The sequence below is a fragment of the Misgurnus anguillicaudatus genome, chromosome 12, assembly GCF_027580225.2.
Source record: "Misgurnus anguillicaudatus chromosome 12, ASM2758022v2, whole genome shotgun sequence".
Lineage (NCBI taxonomy): Eukaryota > Metazoa > Chordata > Actinopteri > Cypriniformes > Cobitidae > Misgurnus > Misgurnus anguillicaudatus.
This window is the reverse complement of record NC_073348.2, coordinates 36,352,328-36,369,059: the sequence shown is the minus strand read 5'-3', so window position 1 is coordinate 36,369,059 and position 16,732 is coordinate 36,352,328. Positions and strand designations below refer to the sequence as shown.

At 38.1% G+C, this 16,732-nt stretch overlaps 2 protein-coding genes across 5 annotated transcripts in view; one reads left to right on the top strand and one right to left on the bottom strand.

Moving 5' to 3' along the window:
- aak1b (AP2 associated kinase 1b) overlaps window positions 1-9,023 on the top strand; it is a 30,179-nt gene extending 21,156 nt beyond the window's left edge. For 3 of the 4 annotated variants that reach the window (XM_055207779.2, XM_055207778.2, XM_055207781.2), the window contains one exon: window positions 7,620-9,023. In XM_055207779.2, coding sequence (XP_055063754.2) covers window positions 7,620-8,275 — 656 coding nt within the window. In that variant the 3' untranslated portion in view covers window positions 8,276-9,023. Of the gene's footprint in view, window positions 1-365; window positions 4,846-7,619 lie in introns of those variants that run through there. The other variant, XM_055207782.2, reaches the window with a different exon arrangement.
- A 4,824-nt stretch (window positions 9,024-13,847) lies between these two features.
- antxr1b (ANTXR cell adhesion molecule 1b) overlaps window positions 13,848-16,732 on the bottom strand; it is a 35,750-nt gene continuing 32,865 nt past the window's right edge. Inside the window, exon 18 of the mRNA XM_055207783.2 lies at window positions 13,848-15,541. Within this exon, the coding sequence (XP_055063758.1) occupies window positions 15,137-15,541 (405 nt within the window). The 3' untranslated portion in view covers window positions 13,848-15,136. The remainder of the gene's footprint in view (window positions 15,542-16,732) is intronic.

Below are 16,732 nucleotides of genomic sequence, written 5' to 3'. Positions count from 1 at the left end.
TTTCTTTTGTTACTTGCTTTAAATTCTGTAGTAATTTGTTTTTGTGGAATGTTCTGCCATGTTTGGTGGGAAAAGAGTTAAGTCGCACAGGTATATTTGTTGCAATAGCCAACAATACGTTGCATGGACAGGGTTTCCCGCAGAAAATGTGTTAGTTAAGGTTCTTAATTCGTAAAATCGCACTGACCTTTTTTGACAATGCAGGTGGTTTCTAACAACTTTCCGTAAAGTTTCACTTACCCGTTTGTATTTCTCTCCCTCTCTCCTCTTCTTCTGCTCCCCTTTCCTCGATCTTTTCTGCTTTCGTCACGGCTCTCCTCCCCTGTCCCCCGCCCCAACCTCCCTGTCCGTCTGGCCTCTTTTAGGAGGTCACTCTCGCAGTAACAGTGGCAGCTCCGAGTCCAGCCTGCCCAACCTGGCCCGCTCCCTGATGCTGGTGGACCAGCTCATCGACCTCTAGACCTTACCGATATTTCTGCTGCGCCGAAGACGACGTGGCCACTGCAGTCTTCTGCCTTGAATCACAAATCTCTCCTACTCTTTGAAGTTTTCTCCTCCATCCTCTTTCATGGTCCATTTCTTTCGTTAATCATATGAAGTTCTCCCTCCACTTTGATTTTATATTTCTTCATCACCCTCTTGCTTCAGTTTCTTACTTACATAATATGTTTTACATTCTTTTCCTGCCAGTAATGTCCATCTTGTCTATCATCATCATCATCATCATTGCTTTTTTTATTTAGACGTATTCAACGTCCCTTTTCTCGCACCTTACAGTTTACGTTCCTGATGAGTTTCGTAAAAGTTATCTCGAAAATCACGTTTTCTCGGTGGAGACGCACACGCAGCTTTCACACGTTTTACTTGCAAGCGGGTGATGGCAAAGTCCAGTGTGAGCTTCAAAGAGTAGATATTTGTGAAAATCCTTCTTTTGTCCTTTGCAGCTCGGCTTCGCAAACAATCTTAACTGTGTCTTCTGTAACACAGATGAAGTTCGTCTCCAGATTAAACACACAATGTTTTAAAGACTCGTGCAGTTGGTTCCTTGCAAACAGAGATTAAAGTACAAAGAGAAGCAAATGTTTACATAGAGGGGAATTTTTCAACACAATATTTATCGACCGGCAAGCACAGATCGCAAGAATTTACGTTTTACGTGTATTGCATTTGGCAGACGCTTTTATCCAAAGCGACTTACGTTTTATCAGTATGTGTATTCCCGGGATTCAAACCCACAGCCTTTGCTCTGTGTAACACGTGTACCTTAACCAGACAGACTGCAGGGTATAGGAAGATCTTAGTATTTCAAGTATATCATTGTAAAAAAATAAACCAAGTTCTTTTTCTTCCTAAAATACGCTACAAATCTAGAAGTTCTTCTTTCTCATCGAAGACACCCGTGTACTCTTCCCATTCCCTTCCTACCACCCTGTTCATCGTTATTTCCATGTAAATAGCTCTATTGATGTTGTACGTTGGCTGAAAACGATGTAAATTGTTGTATATCTGCAGTATCTGACTCCATCCCTACAAAAGTGATTTGTTCCTGATTTGCTCCTGTGTATAAAGCGTCTATCCCAGTTCCTTCGGAAACGTGCATCCTGACCCGTAGTCTACATTATGAGAGTAATTTAAAAGAAATATTTCATATACAGTTAAGATTATATGTGAATATGAATAGAGTTTTAGAGAATGAATGTATGAAACGAGTATCCATATATAAATGCAGATACGTGTATCATATGAAACTTATTTAAGAAAAAAAACTATCTCTTCGTTCTGTGTTGAGCTGTGTTTGCGAAGTCGTTGGTTTCATCTTTTAATGGCCAGATCACGATCGATGAACAGACTAAAGTCAGACAAAGGACAATCTTCAGATCTCCCTGTGAAATGCACTCGCACGACTATGTGCGATTGAAAAGTAGGTGCAAAAAGGCTGGATTTGTTTTTGTTGCCCTTTCCTCTGATTTTTATCATCAACTGGTTGTAACATGCGCTACAATCTCAAATCTTCAAAGGATTTTCTGGGTTTTATTTCAATCAATGGCATTTGTGGTATAATGTCAAGAAAACAAAATAATTCACTGTTACAGTAAGACACTTACAATAAACCTAATGGCAGCCATGCAGTAAACATCATTAAAATACACAGTTCATGCTTTGTAGTAGGTAAAGGGCCCTGTTTACACGTGGTATTAAGGGCACGCATATATTATACTTAACCAGACTGAACCGAATCACAAGTGGACGATGCTCAATATTTTTCCATTGGTTCTGACTTCTAGCGTGAACCTACAGTGTTCTTTGTGGCCTTTAGGGGGCATGTAGACCAAAGCATTTAAACGTGACTGAAAACGCCAGGCGGATGCCAACTGTGGGCACATGCCAATTGTGGGCACTTGCCATAGCTAGGCTCTTTGGTTGCTATGATACTTCTGTTCTGTTTATCAATCGTTGTACAATGCGCCGGTTGGCTGTTGTGGTATTTATCCTGCCACTTCCCCCACTGTTATTGGACAGCCAAGTGAAATGTGACATTTATGAGCTAAACGTAGAAAGTTTAAAATTTTTCAACTCTGCATGGAAAAAACAGGGTGCTGGTGCTCAGCGCGGACAAAACCCCTCTGCGTTTCCATTTGAAACAGTTGACAACATACGTAACGGTACATTCACACGGGGCGAAAGCATTAACGCTTTACGGAAGGCTTTTCTAAAGCGTGGCCAACAGCCAATCACAGTGGCTCCAACACATGCTCTGGTCTTGCATAAACGTAATTGGCTGGGTCGCACTAGGTTATTTGTATAAGGTGATCTGATTGCGTGTTGGCGCTTAAAGTTGAGAAATGTTGAACTTCTGCCACAAGTAAAGGCAGTGACGCGACGTTGACTGATCCACAATTCAGTTTGCCAATGCATGACGTCACCTATTAAAAGTAAATGAGAAGCATTAACGCTTACGCCCCGTGTGAATGTACCGTAAACGCTTTGGTGTACACGCCCCCTTAGGCTTTCGTTAATAAAATGACTCTGACATAATATTAGTGCGTGTCGACAGTCGTTTCTCCCATTCGTGTTTTAACGACTTGTCCAACGACCGTCCTTTTGAAGATATCCTGACAGAAGTGGTCGAAAGTCGTCAAAAGAGACGAATTAAAATACTAGGTGTGAACGTGAATTTATCTCTCTCTTCCATTTATGACCAAATCGACCAAAATGCATCTTAATACCAGATGTAAACAGACCCCAAGTGCAAGTTGTAAATAATACACATTTATTTGACTGTAGCGTATTAGTCTTGCTTAAAAACGTTGTTTATTCCCTTCCGTCTTTTGCTGTCATAATGACATCTGTCAACTGGCACCATTTTGTTCAGTTGTAAGTGCCTTCCTGTAACAATATTTCTGTTATATAAAGTCGGTTATTTAATACTGAATGCTGTCCATTGAGATGAACTTTATTGAGCTGTATTACACCCAAGAAATTTCTTATATGAACGCTGTGCATATACCAGTCCCGTTTTTTTGCAACGCTGTTGAACCATGTCTTCACGTGCATTATCGAAGCATGGCAGTGTTTATGAATATCAAGTTCAGACGTGTCTGTGGCCAATCTTCATATCAGTACTGTACATGTGTGTGTGTGCGTATATGTGAGCGTAGGGTTAATAAATAGTTAGTCTTAGTTGCTGAAAGTGATGAGGTTGTTGACATGGTGAATCGGCTGGCAGCTCAGCAGACACCTATGGTTCAAACACGTGTTGTTTCCTTCCCCGAAGGAATATAGTGTAATTTCGATATTACGTTACTTGACCGAGTGCGTGAAAAAATTCGTACAAAATTAGCTTAATATCAGCGGCAACTAAGCCGCTAATAAATCGAACGTTCTGTAATCAGGTAAAAATAAATCTTCTTTTAGAACGAAAGCACCGATTTATCCTCTGAATCTGTAAATTGTATTGAAATGAGGCTACGTTCATTTGTTATTGTTCATTCTTGGAATGATACATTGAAGTGATTGCAGTAGGGGTTGATAGTGTGATCGTTGGGTAGATTTTGTACTATGACAACCGTTGATGTATTTGAGCAGGACTGCTTTACGCTATAATCGGTGATATTGAAAATACAGCACGGATTCATTTCGAATTATTTATGAGATGAGTTTATTATCAGTTATAAGAAAAAATCTGACTTTTTAATGTCAATTTGGCACGTCCAATCAAAATCAGACATTTTTGTTAGTTAGCTTTATGTTTTGTTTTTAACTCCTGCTGCACAATGTAAAGCTGGTTTTGTTTCGTTCATTTGCTATATTATTATATTTAGTTACGATGGCACAAAATGATACGTATTGTGATAAGACTGTTCACCCCTTAACCACATTAACAAAAAGAAAAAATATGTAGCAAATTCGCCAATGAAAAGATCAAAACTGAGAGCTCATGTTGCAGTGATGGCTTTTTACGAGGCAAAGATGGGAAACCACAGAACAGCGGACAGATCTTTCGTTGATCGTTCTGTATCCCGCCTCTCTTCTGTACAGCCGCCCGCAGAATCTCATGTTAACCTATGCAATCCTAATGCTTCATCTTGTTGTTCTCAGCCGAGATCTTTGCCCCGTGGGTAACGTTCGACTTGTGTTGTTGTGCAGAATCAAAGATTTTACGTGCTGTTTTTGTTCAGAGAAAAAATATTTATGACCATGTTTATCCCCAGACTTCATTGGTCTTTGTAGCAAACACCCTCAACCCAGTGTTAGAACAGTGATGGGTTCACGTGCACCTTCTATTTTTGTGAAAACCAGTAAACAAAGAAAGGGGCGTCAAATAAACATGTAAATGTGAATGTATATTTGGATTATGTTTGTTATTTGTCTGTGCAAACACAAACTCAACCCATCTTATAATAACCCAAATAATATATTTTAAATCTAAAACATATTTAAACCCATAAAATAGAAGTATATTATTGTTATACAATGTTTACCAAAGGTTATGTCCGGGGGAAGAATCTGTACAATATTTGTTTTTAAAGGGACACTCTTCTATATGCTCATTTTCCGAGTTAGTGTTTTAGTACACGATGTAACTACAGAGTCAAGTTTTAAATAGGAAAAATAACAAAACTCTTTGGTTATCTTTGAGCGCAATGCTAATGGTCTAATCAGATTCAATGGATTATGCTAAGCTATGCTAAAAGTGCTCGCGCCAGACCCGGAGATCGGCTGAATAAATTCCAAAACGGTAAAAATCAAATGTTTAAATGTAGTGGAGCTGGAAAATAAGCATATTTTAAAAAAAGTGGAGTATCCCTTTAATGCCACCTCAGGTTAGATTAAGTTATCGGAATATGAGATATATGGTACAAAATGAACAAACATTTGACTTTTAAAGTATTTATATGCCATATATAGTTTATAATAATATATTATTTAATTTGTATATTTTTTATTTATATAGTAAAATTGGTCTAAATTGCAACCACAGCCTTTTGGGAATCTAGGATTCATCTGAATATATGAAAAATGCATGGAAAAACAAAATGCTCACATGCATGTCCTGGGCTGTCTTTATAAACTACAATACATACAATAATTTTTTATAAAATATTTGGATAAAAATGTTATACACAAAAATGTTGTGACAAGTAGTAAAGCATACAATGACTATGAATTTATCAATATTTGTTGATCCTCTTTTGTGGTAATAATATGTAGTTATGGTCCTGGGCTATATCTTTATAAATTGTGTATAATTTTTGCCAAGCCACCTTTTCTCAAAGCCGAATTATAGTTTCTACTTCAATCAAATCATTGCATCATGCATACAAAAATTGTCATGCACCTTTTGAAGATTTCAATTAAAAAGTTGGACATCACTTTTAGCCACTAATGTATAAAGATTAAAATAATATTCAGTAAATAATAATAATAATAATAATAGCTACAGATATAGAAAAGTATCAATTCAATTAATAAATTATACAATATAATATATTAATATATAATATTTAATCTTCAGGACCTTAGGAATAAAGCGTCATTTGATCTTGTCAGCAAAGAGGCATCACTGATAGATGTTAGTAATTTCTGAAATGCATTTTGCTCAGAGAACTAAGGTATCTGTCAGCTTTATTATTATTATTATTATTTTTTTGTGGTACGGTGGTTGTACTCCGATCAGCATTGTTCCCCAACTATATTTTCAATGTCCTGGATGCTTCTTTACTCTTTAAATTCCGTTGGAAACATTTTCTTGGGGGCTGTCTGATCCAGATGTACTTTCTCCAGGTAAGATGTTATCATCCATGCTGTGGTTCATCCATGTTTATCCTATTTTTTTCTCAGTTCCTCACAATTGACTGTGTCCCCAGCAGGCAGTTTTATCTCTGCACTTACTACACTCTAAAAACAAACGGTGCTATATAGCACCAAAAGTGGTTCTTTGCTCGTAATCATAGAAGAACCGTTTTTAGTGCCATATAGCACCGGTGAAGCACCAGTGAAGCACCTGTGTAGAACCATATAGTGCTATGTACAACCATATTTGGTGCTATAGTGGTTCTATATGGCCCCTATATGGTTCTACACAGGTGCTTCACTGGTGCTTCACCGGTGCTATATGGCACTAAAAACGGTTCTTCTATGATTACGATCCAAAGCAACAGTTTTGGTTCTATATAGCACCGTTTGTTTTTTTAGAGTGTATAGTCTCAGTAACTCAGTGTGAGGATAAACGCATAAATCAATGACATGTCTCCTCTATTTCTTTACTGATTGGAACCCATGATGTTTTATTTTTTATTTTTTGTACATTTGATTAAACACTGACCTGAGATGTATTGCTTGCTGTCCGATACACATTAACTTCTCTTTAAAACAGATTTTACAATGAAAAAGCATCAGCATTGATACACAAAGTAGATTCCTGGAAGACAGAGAATACCAGGAGGGCCAAATTGGTCACTTGAATTCAAAGAAAAGACTAGAGTCAAAAGCATGGCTCAAGACTGCTTTAAGGGGCATCTTAAATTGTCCTATATTGACCTGGCTGGGTGCTTTTTCTGGTCCTGCTTTATGGGCAGGTCCTGTTTGTTTCTAAATTGCCAACTCCACTGCTGGAGTGATGCTTCAAACCTCATCTCCAGTGTCTTTGTTTCTAGTCCAGCATTTTTTTGGACTGGAGTTTATTGTCCTCGTGTTTTGTTTGCAACTTCCAATGATCCAATCCGTTACTGACGGATGAAATCAAGTACCACTTGGATGTTAGGGCTGGGACGATTCATACTAATAATACCTGCCTGCTCACGAGAGCGCCACCTGGCTTTTGTATGTAGTGACGTTTCACCATATTTCATAAGCAGTATCGCATGATTAATTGTCCCAGCCCTATCGGACGTACATTATAATTGGGAAACAAAGACCATCTTCTGTTTCATGTTGAATTTAAAGTACAGGATTAGCATGCTTGTGCTTATGATGTGTGTACTGTAACTTTTGATTCACGATCTGATCGGATTAGTCAGGGAGCTTTCCATTGACATTGTTGGAATATGTCTGTCATCCATAACAGCTTGTTTTATCCTGATAATACCCCCTTTCACTTGTTTACTTCTCTTCTGCTGACGATCTGCCTGGTGTGAATGGCTACGGTTTGGAACCGCAATCCAACAATGTCCAGAACTCCGAGATTTCCGAAGATACCTGGAAAAGTTCGGCAGAACAAGACGAGGCTCTCCATGCAGGCAGTGGCTCAGAGCTTCTACTCCTCGACTCCAAACTCAACAAGATCTCACTAGCAACGGGTCAAGAACACTCCTCTTTCTCCCCAGACGTCTTCTCAAATGCCCCTTTTCCTGGATGTGGGCGAGACGGCAGAGACATTTTCACCAGTGCGCCGTTTCCTCAACACAGAGCCGACATCTTTCTTCAGGCGCCTTTCTCCAGGAGGAAAGATCAGACCGGTCCACCACATCCTCAACATTCACAGCCGTTCGTGCAGGTTCACAACCACGTGACGATGTGCTCAAATGGCAACGAGTCCACCTTGCCACATCCTCCACCCGTGCACGGTCAAATTCGCTTTCCGCATGGGCCAGAAGCTCCGATGCCCCAACAGCCTATCGCCGCCCATCGCGTGGTCTCAAGCGTGGGCCAGCAGGCGGCTGTGAGCTCTGTCCCCGTCGGACCCCTTCACTCCTGGACGGTAGGTGTTAGGACGGTGATGGACCCTTTCCTGGCAGCCCCGTTCCAACCACGGGCCCCGCTGGGAAAGCCTTAAAGCCTGAAAATGCAGACCAAGTGCTTCTGCTGATCCTGGTGCTGGTCGTCATCTCGTGAAAGCAGAACCGGTGGAGTCGTTCGAGAGATCTCGTAGAGTACCTCGGCCCGCGAGACTCCCCGCATCTCCACTGCACTTTAGCGTTCCTTCGTCCAAAACGGCTTGTAGAGCGCAGTTATTTTTAATGTTTATATAGTCTATAATCAACATGTATTCATTCATTGTTTTTGACACTATGCATAATGATTTATACGTATACATTTTTTATATCATAAGTAGTAAATTATTTCTTATCTTATATCGAGTGCAGTATAAATTCACTCATGCAAATGTGAAAATGAAGGAAACTGACAGATTTATTATGTTCGTTTACATATTTAGTGTTTTAGGGGAACAGCAACTAATCGGACACTAACCAGAGGTATGAAGTTTGTAAAAGTTTAAACTTGAAACCAGGCAGAACATCCGAAGCTTTGTTGCTGAAAGAAGTTTTGGATCAATATGAAGCATTAAATTGGATAAAAACGTGGCCGTGAACCCGAGGTACTGTAGACCTTCCTGAACAGGACTGGAAAGATCATAAGTCTACACTGTGTGATACAAAAAATGAGCTTTTTTGTTTATGCCTGAATATATAACAGTTACCAGTCTACTTTGTTGAAATAGTTTGTTGTAGCTTTTTTCATTAATTTCTAATACACATGGCAAAATCCATTTAAAACAAATAAAAATATGTTTCATTGTCCTAGCTCAATGTGCAGAAACGACTAGAAGACTTGAGTGTAAATGAATCCGGGCAGCTCCTATTTGATGTGTACTTGACATGAAAGCTACTTATGGGACAAAAGCATTAAGACACCAGCTGTTTCACTGGTTTTTTGAAACTGTCTGAGAAATATGATATGAAGTTGCTACTACCAGATTGATTTCAACTCTTAATTGATTTTTCTTCCTCGGGAGAAAGTGCCCTTTTTCTGCTTTGCTTAGTCTAGTAAGTTGGATCTACTTTTAAACTTTACTTCTCACTTTAAGTGAAAAGTTTAAGGTGAAAAAAAAACTTTAAAAAAAATTAATTTGTTAACACCTAAATAATGTAAGCTTTTTCAACTTAAAGTTTTCAGTTTCATTTTTGACTTAAAGGAATAGTTCACACAAATATGAAGGTTCTGTCATTATTTAATCACTCCTCATTTACTTTAATAGTGTTCTTTTTTCCTACTATAGAAGAATGGGGTCCACGAACGGTTTGGTTACAAACATTTCTCAAAATATCTTTCTTTGTGTTCATCAGAACAAAGATATTTATGCGTGTTTGTAACAACATGAGAGTAAATGATGGCAGAATTTTCATTTTTGGGTGAACTATCCCATTTCCACTGTAAAAAGTGAAAGTTAGATTAACTTATAAAATTGGTATTGATTGTTAACACCAATTTTTTCACTTAAAGTGAGAAAATAAAGTAAGTTGAAAAAAATTAGCATTTTTTTTCATAACAGTTGAAGTATTTTTGAAGTAGATCCAACTTTCACTTTTCGCAGTGTATCTTTTTATCTGCTTGAAAGTCAGTTGAGAAGATCAGGTGAGTAATGTTTTCTAATAGGTGACATTCACAAAATGAATTGAAATGAATCAAACTCATTTGGGTGATTCTGACGAAATACAGATTTAGAAGGTGTCCAGCATCAGAATTTTTAAAAAGCCCTTGAAGCCATTTTTTTCCGCACATATAAGATGAAGGTCTGAACTTATTATAAACATTATTTTTAGAGGATTTAAAACATATTTCCTATATAACTATTTAAATTTTTTAGATGATCATTATCAAAAATTATCATTACCGCAACATGATATTACATTAAATATATGCATTTACAAACTCATTTTTCAGTAATGAGAACTAAAACGTTGTCTAGGTACTATGACAAACAAAATTTCAACTTTTATCTGGAGAGAAAAAAAATCTTGAGTGTCACAGTCAATTATGTCCCTTCCAACTATTTTTTTTTTTAAATGTTTGTTCCTTGAGGGCTTAAACAATGATTGAAAATTGTTGCGGAGGATGAGAAAATTGGTCTTGGACACATTTATATTCCTTATTATTGTCTCTACATTTACTAATGATCACCAAATACCACATGTTTCTTTACTGTAAATGTTTATAGTATAACATGCACTAAAGCTTTTTATTTTTTAGATTTTTTTAATTATAAATATTTCCATGTCAAAGAACCCAAATCCAGTTATGGACACGTTGCGTTAATGAAACATTTCCCCTTAAATGTGGAAAAAACAACAAAATTGTTTTGTATGATGTCATTTGAAATCATGTGCAAAATAGTACATGAAGAGATGTTTGTAACTGTATGCTTCTTATTTTGATAGCATTTACTTTTTTATCAAAATGTTTCATGACACCTCATAAGTCTAATTTCGCGAGAATCACCCATTTGCCCGAGTAGTAGTTTGTAAACGCACATTAACTTTGGAGATCTAAACTACTAGTCAATAATTTAGGGTCACTTTTTTATTTAAGTGATTTTTACCACATTTTAGAATAATATCAAAAGCTTGTTGTTTTATGTGGCCACATAAATGTACTGCCATTTTATTAAGCAGTCTTATTCCAAGATGCTTTTAAACATTGAAGTTCTCATGTATTCTGTTTTCACTTTATTTTTCTGTGCAAGTAATTTGTTTAACATTTACGATTTTTTATTTGTAATAAAATTGATACAAATATACACACATATATTTTTGTCTAGAAAAGTAATTCCAAGCATTTACCAGCTTTTGTCTGGTAATCAAGTATTTTTAATTTAGTAAAATTGACTAGTGTAGTCTTATTTCTATAAGTTTTTTATTAGATGCACTACTAGTCTCTTAAAAAGTTGAAACATTAAGTGACACACATTTTTGGAAAAAATGATACAGATCATAACAAACACGGTCACAAAGCCTTGCTGACTGTGATAAACACCGGATCCACGCTGCGTGAAATGATTTCGTATTAGGCCTATTTATAAGAGTGCATGATGAGAGAATAATTTTCTGCAAATTGACAAGACAGGGTTTTTAAATGCATAGCATTTATATCCATTGACACCCTTGTGTGTTTAATGTTGAAAATTGGGCTTTTGAAATATACTGTAGGTATAAATCAGATAACAGCTATCAATAAGACGATGCAAGGAAGATTATCAATCGGTACGTAAAGGCCGATATTTGAGTTAGAGGTCTTCTCTCGGATTGAAATGTACTCGAGCCGATATGATCCAAATCACTTACCTGAACCCGGCATGCATAAATCTTTTTTTTTAAGGACGACCCGAGACAAACTTGAGTCTGACCCAGTTGCAAACCCAAACTGGACCTGAATATAAACTGCACCAACGTGTGTGCAGTCTGCATCCCCGCTGCACCAGTCAGACATAAAGAAACTCCAATGACCTCGCAACCAACTTGGCCCGCTGCTCCATTTATTTTCCTTTATCTTTTGATGACCCAAAGGTAACCGCTAAAATGTAAAGGAGGGGTTGGAAAAGGACTCGATGCACACACGCGAGATAGTTCCGGTCATCTTGGATCTGTTCGGCAACAACACATTCATTTTATATTAAAGCGACCTGATGGCGCTTAATTATACCTGAGCCGTGTCCAAGGCACACGTGAAACCCGCTCGGGTCGGACCTCAGGTTTTCAGATCACGCAAAGTTTTTAAAATTTGTATTAGTAAAATTAAAAACTTTTTTCTTATTACAAACAGTTACTAATACTCTCTTTTCATATAATCTTTCCGTTTTAAAAACCGAAAGCTTCCTCATATGTTAGAAACCATCTAGCCCAAAAAGTGGTTCTGAAGCACCTTTATTTTTTGTGTGTCTGTTAACATTAATGCATACGTACATGAATGAACAATGAAAAATTTAATGAATGAAAGTAAATAGTTTATAAAAAGTTATAGTGTATAGTTTGTTGTGCATTAGTTGTATAAATTAGCTGTTAATGTTAAAGGCGGAGTGCACAATGTTTGAAAGCCAATGTTGATATTTCAAATCACCTAAACAAACACGCCCCTACCCCAATAGAATCTGGACCTTCTATTAAAAAACCCGCCCCACACATATGCAACCCGGCAAGGATGTCGGTTAGTAGACACGCTCCTTACTGCTGATTGGCTATAAGTGTGTTTTGGTAGTTGGCCCGTCTCCTTTTCCAAAGCGTTTTTCAAACATTGTGCACTGCGCCTTTAATAAAAAAGACCTAATTATAAAGTGTTACTAAATGCTTTACTGAAACAAATAGTATTTAATACAAGGTGTTTGCCAATAAATGAATTGACCCTTCGCTAAACCCCGCCCTCCATAGTTACTGTTGCTACCCTGTCAAGCTTTCATGCCTGGCAAGCCTATTACACTGTATGCACCAGTGTCAGGTGTTCCCAAGGAGATAATTAGTAATTTTGGCGAACAGGTGAAATATCCAGACTGATCTCACGGAAAGTTGCGCTATAGTCACGCTTTGCTTTTTTCGTGCAAAAATGTATTTTTCTTGACACTCGCACAAATCTCTATAAATAGTTTTTTGGGTCCGTGGAACGACTTTCTTTTATTGTTTTATTTCATGTATTGTTTTCTCATTGTTTTTTGCTATTTTCTTACCATTGTCACTTGGGGTTAGAATCACTTTCTGTTACATTTTTAGACATCCTAACCCAAACCCCAACTCTAAACCCAACTCCAGGCGAGAATTGTTTTAAAAGCGGAAGAAAAACATGTAGAAACCAATACATAAAAGTACATCCTAACCCAAACCCCAAATCTAACCTCAAGCGACAATGATTTAAATATAGGGCAAAATTAGAAAACAATACATAAAATGACACGATAAACTATTTATAGAAATTTGTGCGAGTGTCACGAAAAAGTCATTCATGCTCAAGGCACGAATAAAGCTGAATTTCGTGTCATGGACACGAATGAATTAATCAAATTTTGCGTGACTATTACACGACTTTCTGTGAGATCATGTTGCAAATCTCTGAGAGAGCAAGACAAAAGGGACTGCAGTATGCATTCAAGAGATATATCTACGACATGCAACCGATTAGAAAATAATTTAATTACCTCGGGAGAGGCGTGATCGGATTGGGGTAGGGGTAGGCCGTCCATTAACAAAGTGCTAAAATATTAAGTATGTCGGTCAGCCTCCGTCTTTCCTTTAATCATCTTATTTTACGTTCTAATATATGCATTATAAACGAACGACGCTTTTTTCATTTCCAAGCAATGGTGTACTGGCGGTTTTCGGGGAATGGCTTAGCAAAGGGTCAATTCGTCTGTATTATCTATGTTAATATGCAACATGGTGGATGTTAAAAATGAGTTAAATTGAGTTTTTCATTTAGCATCAGTTCTGTGAATTAGATCTGATTTTCACATGAACGCATTCGAGTCGCTGCGCTTTACTTTCATTATGAAAAGTGTGGATGCATGTTTTGGTGCTCTTATTTGTTTGTGAATCAGACACCATTAGAGCAAAAGTGTCGAATTGGCTTATGATGTACCAAACATATGACGCAGAAGTAGAAATTTATTTAAAGCGTGTACAAACATGCTCATCGTTCAAGGGATCTCCAGATTGACATTGAACATCCTTAATAAACACAAGAAACTTCCAAACAAAATACAAAAAGTGCTTGAAATTAAAACGATCAAACTGTAACTATAAACTCAATGTTTGCAAAGCAACCATATATACATATTGACCCCCTACTGCATTATTTGACAGAAACTTCATGAAAACTCAAAAACAAATACCTAAACATGTCATATATCTTTGGAAAGCTGAGATTCTTGTGATTCGAATGATGTAAACCCTTTTAAGATACAATCAACACAGCAGTTACAATTTGTGTCATTTTAAGGAGTTTTTTAGGAATGCTAAGGGGTTAAAGAGTTTTTTCCTCAAGTTTCTGTCAATGTTGTCCTTAGGAGGCGTTCCTAATTTTGGTGGTCATAAACAAACAAGTGCCATCCACTGCAGTAAAGCTGCGGTCACACTAGACTTTTCGTCTTCCATTCATACGCATGAGAATGCATCAGACCGGAAACGCAAGCTCGTGTGGCGATATGTTGCAGGTCGCTGCGTAGCAAAGTTCAAGTCTGGTGATCTCTGACCTGAAGAAGCACAAATGGACGAAGCCAAATATTATATTGATGAGCTACTCCCCGTCCAATCCCTGCAGCAACGTCTGACAAATACTCGCATGCTTAAAGTCTAGTGTGAGCGTAGCATAACTGACGAGAGACAGATAACGTGATTGGTAGTCTCCCACGAAAGTCGTAAAGTTAAACTTTTGACACGTCCGCTTCCTGTCGCCAACAGTCGGGTCCCAGAAGTCGCCAAGTTTCCATTAAAATGAATGAGCTAGTCACTAGCGGTCTGAATTAGGAAGGGCAACAATGAAGTGCACATATAGTCAAAAGTAACACTGCCAATGGGTGTAAGAACCAGCAAAAGATATAAAAAAGGATGAAGCTTCTTCCAGGTCAGAATCTTTTTGAAATGTTCAGTTTTTTTACTAAATAACAAGATTAAACCGATTAAACTACTAAATCATTATAAAAGTGACTTCTTTTTCTTGCATGTGTGCATTGTCTTCTGAAATGATGGATGTGCTTGAATATGGTGGTGGTAATTAGCAACAGTCGCTAGGTCTTTCATATCTATGACATCCATCAGCGTTAAGTTGACACAATGTCAGATACATGCCGAATGCCTCGATTCACACTTTTCGTTTTTGAAAAGTCTTGGTGCAGCAATCATCTGCTCATTCCTAATAAAACAACTGCGGTTCCTCTTTAGGGAAGGTCAGGAACATCAACACCTGGGCGTGGTGGTGGACGAGAAGGAGGCGGGGCTCGTCCGGGCGGAGCAGCAAGAGGGGGTGGAGGCAGGGTGCTGGAGGATGAGGGTGCTGGTGGTGGTGGAGAGGGAGGAGGTAAAGTCACACTGATGCTCAGATTGGTTGGAGGTGGAGTGTAAGGGGGAGGGGTGATAGATGATGGGGGCGGAGTGGAAGGCAATGGTGGGAGGGTGGAGGTTGGAGAGTGGGCGGAGCAGCGTGGAGTGGGCGGCAGGGTGCCCTGTGGGACAGGGGGGCATCTGCTGTGGGGAAGGCTGTAGATGTGAGTCGAGGGGTTGTTGTAATGTGGGTATTGAGGGGCCGGGCAGGATTTCATGAGGGTAAATTTCAGACAGCGACCCTGGAGAGAGAATCAAAAATTGTAAAGCATAATAAAGTTATTCATAAATATTGTACAATAACAGAATACAAAAGGAACTCAAAGTGCATTGAAGCTTTTAAGTTTTTATCAATGTCAATTCAAACAGCTTTTGTATTTACTGCTGACGCAATGTTTTGACTGAGCTACAGAAATATGCAAATAATATTTTGGAGTGAACCTTATTTATAAGAGTCAGACTTTGCATTTCGAAACATCAAGAAAAACAAGCTTTCTCAGCACGTGGCCCCTTTAAAAGTTTCTGCTTCATGCTTCTAGTATTTTTTCCACAGGATGTGCAATAATAAAAAAACGAAGACTTAATTCGTGAGATTTATACATTTACAACTGAGTTATTCCATAGAAGCGTCAAATTTTGTTTGCCTAAAAACGAATCGTACCGATTTTGTTTTGAAGGTCACCATTTCTTTCCAAACATCTATGTTTTTTTCTCTTTTGTTTACCGCAGCAGATCGACTCCCCCCTTGCATTCTTTAAAGGGAAAGAGGTGGGCGGTTATCATCTCCCCTTAATGCTTTCAGCAGATCGGGCTGCATACTTTTAGGTAGGAGCAATATTAGCAGACTGGTCCTGTTGGTCTGAACCCATGCCAGGGTCTTGACTAGCTTCCACTCTGTCTGTTTCTGACTGCTGTTATTATTAACAGCTGGCTTGCTTTCCATCTGTTTAAAAGTTTCTCATGCGTTTCTGCCTGCAACATTTAAGAAGAACAGATTCTGACACACACTTGCACATTTCTTGCTATTGCCTTTTGTGGAAATAAAAGCTGCCACACTTCAATCGTTTTATTGACTGAATATGTGATTTTAAAGTTGACTGTGCTACTGTATATTGCAATACCTTATACCACGGGCATGTTGAATGCTGTATTCTGATCTCCGCTTTGCGCCATGCCGCATTACAACATTGGGTGTGCATTATTTTCTGATAATTCAACGGCTTGTCGTCAATTATTCCTTTCATAAAATAGTTATGGTTATATACAGTTGTTTTATGCATTTGGCAGATCTTTTAAGCAATGGGACTACAGTACATTTAATCTATCACTATCAATGTGTTCCCTAGGGATTCAAACCCACGACCATTGCACAACTAATGCAATACTCTATCTACGGAGCTACAGGAACACTTTACTCTGTACCAGTCTCAAGT